Raw genomic sequence first — 11218 nt, 5'->3', positions numbered from 1 at the left:
ATCCCAACTATCTTTCCAGATGAAGTCAAACCAAACTGAAAGACTCTGGTTTAGGCAGCATGACCTGACTTCGCCTGGCAAACAGTGATTTCACACTTTGAGAAGAGATCAGCCTTTGGACTTTGAAATGTAGTGTAAGCATATTAACACACGTATGTGTACAATGTGCGTGTCATGGCCTCAGAGAGTGTGTGACTGTCCATGTTGTATTACAGCTGGGAAGTGCCAAGTCACATAACAGCAGCATCAAAAAAGAGGAAAAGTAGTCTCTACAATAAAGGCTGTCTGTGGGGCTTCAACAACATAACTATGAAATATGTTAATTATACTGGTCTTTTTTGCTGGATGTTGCAATTGTTAGGAGGTTTCTTTGATTATACAAATTATGCATACATTTAACAGGTTGGCCAAAGTGGTAACTTTTTCCAGCTATGTTTAAAAGCACAGCAGATTTAAACAAAAATAGAAAACAAATAACCAAAGTTTTTATTTAGGGTTTGTCTTGATAAAAGTGTATTCATATGAAAGTGATAGCAGGTTTCAAGTGGTTCGAAACAATTTCTTTCTCATGTTTGTTTGAATTAACTTTTAGTAAATATCGTATTTAATACACAGAATGTCAAATGTATATAATAACCTTTTCTGTATAATTTAACAGTTGGTTACTATGGACTATTTATTTTAAATATTCTTGGAAATCCTCTCTTAAATCTTCCTGTCTACCCATATAACCAAGTTCAGACAGTTCATTTCCTGAAAGACCAGATCTACAAGCAGGAAGCAATAATAAAAGTTTCCAAAAGAAACTGTTTGGATGGAAACTATGACATGTAAATCTCCACATCCACAATCTATTTTTAGTTTTTACACATTTCCCTAAGACTGGTAATTCCATCTGAGTTGGTAAACATTAGTTTATGTCTGCATTAAACACAGAGACAAGGAAGGCATGTGGTTACTGTAATTTATGACTTTACAGTCATACATGGTTTCACTGTTTTCTGGGTTACACATCTTAAAATACAAGCAAAACATAGTGTCATTTACAGATTAGGGATTTAGATGCATTAGATTACGTTTCTGCTGAATTTGAAGCAAGTTGAAACACGCATGTGTACCTGCATATATATGTGTGTGTGTGATTGTTGGTGAGGCAGAGAGAGTCAGAATTCTTCTATATACTAAAAATTCTGAAGATCTAAAAGAAATAGCACGTAAAGACAACAACATTTCATACACTGATACTCAACAGATAGGAAACAATCTTAAACACCTTACCCTTTGCACCAAAATACATTCAACATTTTTTTTTACAACTCTTTCACAATAGGGCTCTTGTGTAATATCTTAGTGTCATGATGGTACCAGTAATAGGCTTAACTAGGCCTTATAACAATCTCTGAGTCAACGTTTCTATTCAAAGTGAGGAAGGTTTTTGCAGCTTTGAGAACTTTTTATTTTTACATTATGTTGGTTATTCAGTTCACTGGCATTAGAGGGCTGGTTATATAAGGGTAAATTTGACACTACAGATGAGTGTTACTGTTTGTATTTATACTGACCAAAAGCAGACTGTGAATGAATTTTGGAAAATCCCTCTGCAGTGTGTTAAAGTGTTGTTCCCGTTGTCATCCTTGCAACACTTCACTGTATGTCTGAAAGTCTCCTGTCACTCTGACTGCAATCTTCCCCATATAGGAAGTTACAAAACATTCATTGTATAATGCATGAAAATATTCACTCTTCTACAGAAATATATTAAATGTTCTAATTAATAAAAAGTATCAGTGATTTGTGATATCGCCTACAATAGTGTCGTGTTTCAGTTTACTGCGAGTGTGCATCTGACTTTTTCTGTGTGTACGTGTTGGCATGAGCAACAGCGTGAAAAGAGAGAATCAAGAGTTCTACCGGCCTGACTCATCATGTTCTTATCTAAACTGAAGGCTATACTCATATCATCAGAGTGTGCCTGCTGTACTCTATTTAGGTACTGCCAAGTGGTGTAGGTTGTGTGTGTGCGTGTGTGTAGGTGTGGTGGTGGAGTTAACGGCAAGGGCCTTTAAAATCCCTCTGCTAAGACTACCCGCAGCTGCTGAGGGCACAGGGGACAGTGTCTGTTATTTACCCCTGCTTATGTGCAAGCGTATACAGTACATATGAAATTTAAACACATTAAAACATACAACAGCTCTCACTGAATTATACCTGATAAGGGTTTCAGTTGTAATATTAACAACAAAGCAGAAGCAAAGCTGCTGCTTTCCCCAAATATGATCCAGAACAGAACAGAAACTCAGAGTACAGTGTAACCTTCACATCCACACTCCTCACACATGCTTGATCTTGTTGTCAAGTAACTATAATAATAAAAATGCTGATCAATCAAAGTTATACATTACCTGTACAAATGTTATTTTAAGGAAACAGTGTCTCAGTAGATCATGTGCTAAAAGCTGTATGGAGGTAATAACCATGCGCCATCTGGTGGACATTTTGATTCAAAATGCCCTGCAGTCATACAAGCGCATTTGTTCTCCTCAAGAGGTAGAAGGTAACTAAGTACATTCAAGTACTGTACTTTTACATTTTTGAGGTACTTGTACTTTACTTGAGTATTTCTATGTCATGCTGCTTCTACTCACACATCTCAGAGAGAAATATTTTACTTTTACATTTATCTGACAGCTCTTACAAGTTACTTTGCAGATTAAGATTATTAATACAAATGTATTTAAAGTAACACATGAATTATGTGTATAATTATAGATTAAATAGTACAGCAGTAGTAGTAGAAGTAGTAGTAGCTAAAATTAGCTCCACCTTCACCAGCTGCATCATTAAAGTGATGAGCACATGAATCAATAGTTATAATCTAGCAATATAATATATATGATTCTGAAATGGGCCATTCTGCTTAATGAATACTTTTGATACTTTTAAGTATATTTTGATTCTTATACCTGTGTACTATTCATTTTGAATGCAGAACTTTAACTTGTTATACTTTTATTTTTACACTGTGGTACTTCTACCACTGGTTCTCTTTAAATCAATATTAATTAATAGTGTACCAGTGGATATTTGTCAAAATGCCTTCTTCTTTTGACTTACATGCCATCTCTGGTCAAGATAACTACAGAGTATCTGTATCTACAGAAAGACTTAATGTATTTGCTTCTTTGTCCAATCAGTGACACTTGAACATGCTACCGTTACAACTACAAGATCTCCCGTTTTGTTTCTTAAAAAAGGACTCACTTGCGGTCCTCAAGCATGGCGATCTCATGTTTGACCTGGTGGAACTCTCTCGCCATCCTGCAGTGTTCCTTGTACACCTGAACGCTCTCTCTCAGAGACACACAGGGGGGCACTGGCTGCAAGAGGTCAGAGAGAGATATGTGACATCAGAGAGACGCAGGCCATTAGGCAAAACAGATTATATAAGCACCACCACCTATAGACATTGACATGTTGGAATGGAATTAATTAAAAAATTGTTCCAAGCAAACCTCGATTTTCCCTGACTTTGTTTCTAATTACACCTTATGCTAAAAGGCAGCTACAGGGCTAATTCCTAATGACCCTCTGACCGTTTCCACAGAGCCCCAGAGGCAATATTGCCACATATTTTGATCCATGACAGGTTATCTCCTAAAGTAATGGGAGAATGGACACGAAATTTGCTGCAGATATCAATACTGGTGAAATATGACATTGCTGTGCTTGAGGACAACAATTGAAATCTAGCATGTCTCACACCAGATCAGAAGATTGCACATTCAAATCATATCACAAAATGACATAAACAATGTTTACAGTAATATACATTGAAATGTCTTATATATAATTATAGCCTATATATTATTTCATGATTTTGTGTAAACAAAAAAAAAACAATAACATCAAAACCTGCCAGTCTCTATTAGCCTGTATTGCAGTGCATGAAGTGTCATTCATTGGCGTGCTACTACTGTTCTCATTTGATACTCTAAACCAACATGCACTTTATGTGACCCTGGCGCTGGCACTTGTTGAAGGATAATTCAATGACAACACTAATAGCAGTGAGCGCACACAGTGAAAACATTGATTTACAGGGTTGATAATCCCAACCCAAGCTTCTCCTAATTTTACAGATAACACATTCAGTGTCTACCCTAAATAGAGTAGAGCTTCAGGGGGAAAATTCCACCATCACACACACATCTTATATAATCAGCCTGTAATGTCCAATTTATCATGATTTATTCTATAATGAGGTTAATTTTTGATCTTCTTATACTTCTCTCAAACTGCCCAGCTCTTAGTTAGTGATTTCCAGAGTGTTTTATCTGGCTTTCAGTTGTGAGTTAGTTATACAGTAAGTGGAGAGAGCAATAATTACAGCAAAAGTAATATTTAACAGATCAAACATGTTCAAAATGAAAACATATTTGAAATTGGAAATGCACTTAGTGTTGCATTGTCTGAGAGAAATACAGCAAAACATAGCCAGAGCCAAATCCAAATTGGTAAATGCTTTTTTTTAGGATGCATGCACTAAATTGAAAGTCATTACATTCTTATCCATATTGTGCTTCTCTCCTCTCGTGCTGCTCTGCCAACAATGTAAGGTGTGTGTTCAATATAATGTGATGCTACAGTATGTACTCTTCTGTATACCTGTAATCGCTGTTCAAGATCTGGGAAAGTCTGAGGGAGGTCCTCCACATCTTTTACATCTATTCAAATAGAACACATTATTCAGTTACAGAAAGGTAACTCAGGTAAAAATAATAACATTTAAAATGTCATTGATTAAATGTTGATCTAAGAACAATGAATAATCAGTAGAGTGCAATGCAGCTTGTAAAATCAAAACACATTATTGGTTAATGATAGAAAAAATTTAACATAATATTTTGATGGTTTTGCATTACTACAAATTGTGTATGCTTTATTTTTATTAAAGCATCTATTTAACTTTTTTTAACACATAGGTCCATAACAACATAAAACAGGACAACAACATAGAGATGGAGATTGGTCAGCGTTACTGCTGACTATTTTTCAAGGCATACAGTATGTTTTCTGCAGTGTGGATCAAGTATTCAGATTTTCTAAAGTAAAGTAAGTAAAAGAAGTAGTAAACTGTAACTGTAAAAATACTCTGTTACAAGTAAAAGTCCTACTTTCCACTGCTGGTTTTCAGATTGATTTCTTTCCATCCAGACGTTCTTGATTTCCCTTCATTTAAGTACTCTACGATAATCAGCCGGCAGAGACTTCAAACTTGTGGGAAATAGATTATTTTGTCAAATCTAGATTAGACTAATGTTGTGATACAGTTGTATGCAGCAAATGATTCAAACAAAGATTGGCAACATTGCAGCAAGCACCTACACTTGGAACTGACAACTAAAAATGTGTTGCATTTATGAGCTATGTCCTTAAAAAAAAAACAGAAAGACAAACAAGCAATATTTTATCTTTTTAACTGCTACTGTTGAATGACAGTGTAAATTCAGCAAAATGTCTTCTAAAAAAATTGTTTTCATTAACATTGTTTGCTGTATGTACAGCCAGGTGACAAGCAGTTGTTTTAATGCCTTTCTCCGCCTCATATAATGGCCCCAAATATAACACTATAGGGGTCTCTTATATGACATCACAACATAGCAACACAGTGCTACACTTATAAATGAGCCATGGCCTCTTATTGTACAGCAGTAATGAGCTGTCAGACTGAAAGACATGCCGGGTACAAATACAGGGGGACAACTATGTGAGCAGACAGACACACAGACACAGTGGGCAGAAAGAACAGATAGGCCAGATGTATGGACAGTGAGAGATTCAGACAGGCAGCCAGACAGACAGACAGACAGACAGAAACAGACAGGTTGTCTGCACCAGCCTCTGCCTCGCCAGTAATGTCCCCCTGGAGTTGTGGAACACATGTGGAGAATCCTGGGATGATGCAACCTTCTAAAAGGAGGAGTATTAGTGGGCCTGCCTGCAGCCATGGGGCCAATTATGATGTGGAATAAATACAGTTCTCATGCTTAGGATTGACACACAGTGTGGGGTTATAACTATGCCTGGCATGAAGTCATGAGGGGCCTAGAGGATGATCCCCAGACGTAGCACAGGTCTCAGTCCCCCCACTGAGAAACACGAGTTCAAAGAGACAACAGCACAAATTTGGAGGTTAGAGTCAAATAATGCCTGAACAGCTCCAGAGACACAACTTAAAGTAAAACAAGGCATGTAATCATGCTACCCACCCACAAGCCCACAACTTTTCATTGGGAAGCGAGGTGAAACTAAACTGAATCCACGCAAATGGATGAAATGGAGAAAGAGCAAGCCAGAAATACAAGAACAACGATATGATTAAGAAATGAAAAAGTAATTTGGTAAGAGGCCATGTCACTACGTATGAATGACAGGCAGAATGTCACAGAGTTCACTGAATCTCTGCTCAGAGTGGGATTTGAGTGTGTCGTTCCTACTACAGCCCTTCATCTCACTCCCTAAGAGAAAGACAAGGGAGATCGCAGATGGGTGGAGTAGGACTGGAAGTGTTAACTGCTTATAAATATAGGCCAGTGTTCTAAAAGCTGAACAGTGAATCAGGCAGCGGGACACTGTTAGTATTAGAGGGGAAACCTGACTCTGCCATTGCATAGCTGCAGCTGCTGTCCCAGTGCCTGGCCCCACTGCAGTAAAACATCCTGACTGACACTGACACTATAGGTAGGGTAGACCTTTGAGTATGTGTGTGTGTGTGACAGAGAGTTGTGCATTTTCTCATTGACGATTAAAAGAGTTAAATAATGCTAGTCACATAAAGGTTGAGCAGTTACTTGTGTTGATGCATAGGTGTGTGTTTTTGCAAGTGCACAGCTGCGCACATGCATGTGTGGTTGTTTTTTAATGTGCTGTGGTCCTACAGAAATAGAGGGAGCACCTGTCTCAGCTACAGCGCAGAAGAATGAACACAGTTAAAGTGATAGGGTGGGTGGGTGGGTGGTTGGGGTACATTGTGCCTGGTCTGTTTTGGTGGGAAGAATGTTGTGCATGTGTTTTCCACACATACTGGAAATGCAGTGAGAGTAGAGCTCCAAGCTTTGTCAGGTGTTAAAAGAGCAATTGTGGAACTCAAAATAAGTTGTTACAATCATTTTGAGATACTGGAACGTGTGTGTGTGTGAATTTGAGTGTGAAGGGAGTGCATGGTAGTGTGGCTATGGTATGTATATGCGTGTGTGTTTACCTGATGTGTTGTCGAGGCTGAAGGCAATTCTAACTTCAGATTTATCAGGAGACACTCTTCTGGTTGAGGTGATCATTTATCCTTTCATGAGGCCACAGGCACAAAACAGAGCTGTTAGCACAATCAAAAGGATTTAATGAAAGACAAGTAAGATGCAATAATTAAGCGATTAGTCAATCAACTGAAGAAAATAGACAGCAAAGGGATTAATCATATGTGTGTCTCTGGGTTTTAAACCATTGCTTGGACAGAACAAACTATTTTAAGTTGTCACTTTAGGTTTTGGGAAACTTTGAAGGCCTTTTTTTGGCTATTCTTTGACATTTTATGCACCAAACAATATAAAATAATTGAATAAATCAGCAGATTAATGACTAGCCCTAATGAGACATGTAGGTGGGTTCTTTCTGCTTTATTCCAACAGTGCATATTTGTCATTTTAATCAGAGAGAAAAGCTAAATACTAAACTCAGCAGGTGTAGTGTTCAGTTGGAATAAAAGCCTGCACACCCGTTGATAAAGTATGTGATTAAACCACACCAGTATAGAGTCTTATGATCACACACACACAGCCACCGGTTTCATCATGCATTTAGAGTTGCGGTGGGATTAAATAATTAGTGAGCTCTGACAAACTGGCTCTGAGGTCTGGATTTTGCATGCCCCCCTCCAGAGAAGGTACAGGCTTTTTATATCTGGGCATTTGCCTGCTTTAACCCTGGTAAACCCTCTGTCTTATACAACATACCTCAATGACCTTCTACACCAGAAAATAAGCACTATTTTTATTAACTTCTCAGTTATTGGAAAAGCATTTAAAGGTCAGTTTTTTGTGTTGTACTGACTGATCAAAACATGCATTGTATCAAAATATGACAGTATTAGTAAGTGGAATAGTCTAATAGTGCACATATTGTAGGCATATAATCCACATTATGATGGAGACTAGTACATTCTACAAATACTACTACTACTCCAGCATGCACTAGGTAGCTGTAAAGACCCATCTGGACCAACAGGTCATTGTTACCTGAAGCAGCACGAACCCGAGCAAGAAAATCCCTTGTAATAAAGTTTAAAATCAGCAGTGTACGTCCTCAGTAGTGACTCTTGTCTGTTCCTGGCCAGACCACTGCTGAGGTCTCTTCATGAAAAGCGCAGCTCCTCTCTCAGCCTGCACAAATTCAGCAGATATGGCACAACTATCTCTCCAAGAGTTGACCAACACTTCCCTCTTGAGACTCTAACTATATTATCTTGTATTCAGAAGTTTTCCACCATAGTCATGGGGTCCACTGCACTGGTGTCAGTCAGAGGCACTCCAGCAGATCCAGTTTGCGTGGGCATGGGACATGTTATCCACGGACTGCAGCCACGCGGCGAAGAGCAACACAACAGGGCACAGGCAGTAGAGGAATGCCGTCCGCTGTCCCCCTGTGGCGGCCTGGGCCCAATTAAATGTCTCAGATGACATGACTCTAGCCCACAAAAATGCCCATAGCTCTAGCACTGCTTTGAGTGACACAGTCATGCCGCAGGGAAGGTCTTTGGCTTTGCAATAGCTGTGCAATGAGGCAGTTGCTCAGAATGAACATCTCTTCTATAATAGCTCTCGGAAGAAAATAGAGCATCCAAGTCTGTTTCTGTTTTAGGAATAAAGTGCAGGGCAAGCCCACCTTAAGGCAGGTGGCTTTTTATACTTATGGGGAGTTTCTTGCAATACACAGTCTATTTCAGACAAAGTGTGATTCTGTGGCACTTAAAGAGGCTTTTTAAAGGCACACAATTTACAAATTTTACATTTTACTTTCTTTCCAGACTAGGATTCATACATTTTTAAAATAGTTAGTTAGAAACTGTGAATGAGGAGTTTGATAAATTGGGCTTTTACTAGGCAGGATCACATCTAATGCAAACACATTAGTTGAGTTGCATTATGGGAAGTGTAGGATTCCATGGTTTTGAGCTTGACAGGATATAAATCCGCATATCTCTGTGTCTGTTGCTTCAATTTCAACAAATTCAAATAGTTTCCTGTCTCTTGCCATTATCCCAACTTTACAGAGATGCACTGCTAAATAGCTATAGTACGCCTTTTAGATAATAAACCATTTACATGGTTGTTTTTCCTTCCTATTATAGTTGCAGAGTATATTTCATCACAACTTGAAACTAGGGTAAAGGGCATCACAGTCTGCCTTCCATCTGGTCTTGTTATAAGCGGACATGAATGTATGACCAGAATTATAATAGACCTAAACATCATAATAATATTAATGTTAAACTGACCTTAAGCATTTGAGGATGAGTCTATAAGGAGAAAAAAACATAATTAATTAGGCCCTGCAGCCCTCCTAAATAATTAGTGTAGTTGTATATCTGTAAGGCCACTTCACCTACACACTAGCAGATGAGAGTATTCCCTGAATTATTCCTAGCCCAACTTTCAGATGGCAGCAAAGAAAGTAAGACACAGAGAGACAAACAGAGAGACAAACAGAGAGAGAGAGAGAGATAAATGATGCTCTGCACCTCCAAGAGTCCTCCTCCTCCTCGTTTGTCTTCATTGACAGGCTGTTGACACAGACCTGCCTTATCAGCCCCAGGGACTGTTCATCTCATTGTGATGGATGGGACACACTCAACTGTCTGCCACTCTTTTACATTAGAGTCATAGTTTAGATTTGATTCTCCTGTATTTATATGTACAGTTGAGAGCATTGTGTAGTGATACATGAACCAGACCTGACAGGTCTGAAGGACTTATATGTGAGATTTAAGAGACTTAAGGGGTAGAAATTTCTACAAGAAATGTCTAAGATGGTTTTATACAACAAGGTGGACAATTTATCCTGTCTATAATATTCTGCCCTTTTGGGCATGTTTAAGTTGTCAAAGACAGGCTCTTTAAGCTGTCTCTATGTCATGCTTTCCCTGGATTTATCTCTAAATCTCTTTTTTTTCATCTATGCCAGAGGTATAGAAGTATTGTATATAATCTCTGACCTTCTTACTGATGTGCTGTCAGACAGACGCCACTATGCCTTATCTCTCCCCATTTCTCTTTTGCCTCTCCACCACCGCAGAGCTTGGGGACTTTATGTTTCAGGACCATTGAGGCAAATAGTTTCTGTGGGTGAAAGAAATAACAACATAAAGGCAGAAACATTGTCCAACACAGAACATTGTTCAGGTGAGGTCATTTTAGGTTAGTGAGAAGTAGGAGAGTCCTGCTCAGCCGTGCAGAATGCCAAGGTCAGAGTTGTAATCCATGGCCTCATTCATGATGTATTAGATAATGATAAAAAAAAAATACTGACTTTGGTTTTGATTAAGAATTATGGGGTTAGGAGATTAGCGACAACCAAACACTACTACATTGGACTGAGCCCAATCCCAGAATTAATCTGAATAGCAAAAAAGAGAAAACTCATTACATGAAGAGATTAAGAAAAGCTTGTCCAATTCTCCTAGGATGCACAGAAACCAGTGCACACCATCCACCGAGAGAAATGTCACAACAAAACCTCTGACTCGAGTAATTTCTAAAGTATTTATATCCATTTATTGCTCTTTCCTGTTTGAAATGTCATTGCATTAGCTGGTGAAAACTGGGAATTGGAGGTCAATTTTGAAAGGCCTGACATTACTGATAATGAATTGTAGTACAATTTAATGCTTAATGTGCTTCATTAGCACAGCAAAAACTAGGTGCTGATTGGGCAAGAGGTGGCAGAGAGACAAAGAGCATGTTACTCAAGCACTCCTGAGTATATGTGGAAGCTCTTAATGTAGCATAAAGCTAGGAGGATGTAAACAACTTGTAAAATGAAAATATGAAACAATATTAATGAAAATATGAATCATTGCTTTTGGTATTCATACCGCAGAGAGGTAATTGTGCTGAAGCTGCTGAGAACATATTTACCCCTCATTCTGATTACCTTCAGGTCAAGG

At 38.4% G+C, this 11218-nt stretch overlaps 1 protein-coding gene across 2 annotated transcripts in view; it reads right to left on the bottom strand.

The window, feature by feature from the left end:
* map3k7cl (map3k7 C-terminal like) overlaps positions 1 to 8769 on the bottom strand; it is a 10725-nt gene extending 1956 nt beyond the window's left edge. Inside the window, exons 1-4 of one of the 2 annotated variants that reach the window (XM_035667223.1) lie at positions 8292 to 8769; positions 7262 to 7372; positions 4666 to 4724; positions 3262 to 3377 (exon numbers count right to left, since the gene is read on the bottom strand). In XM_035667223.1, coding sequence (XP_035523116.1) covers positions 3262 to 3377; positions 4666 to 4724; positions 7262 to 7337 — 251 coding nt within the window. In that variant the 5' untranslated portion in view covers positions 7338 to 7372; positions 8292 to 8769. The remainder of the gene's footprint in view (positions 1 to 3261; positions 3378 to 4665; positions 4725 to 7261; positions 7373 to 8291) is intronic. The other variant, XM_035667224.1, reaches the window with a different exon arrangement.
* Between the last annotated feature and the right edge of the window lie 2449 nt (positions 8770 to 11218).

The sequence above is a fragment of the Morone saxatilis genome, unplaced genomic scaffold, assembly GCF_004916995.1.
Source record: "Morone saxatilis isolate NCDOM2014 unplaced genomic scaffold, NCSU_SB_2.0 Contig20, whole genome shotgun sequence".
Taxonomy (NCBI): Eukaryota; Metazoa; Chordata; class Actinopteri; family Moronidae; genus Morone; species Morone saxatilis.
Note: the sequence above shows the minus strand (reverse complement) of the source record. Positions and strands in the feature narration are given on the sequence as shown.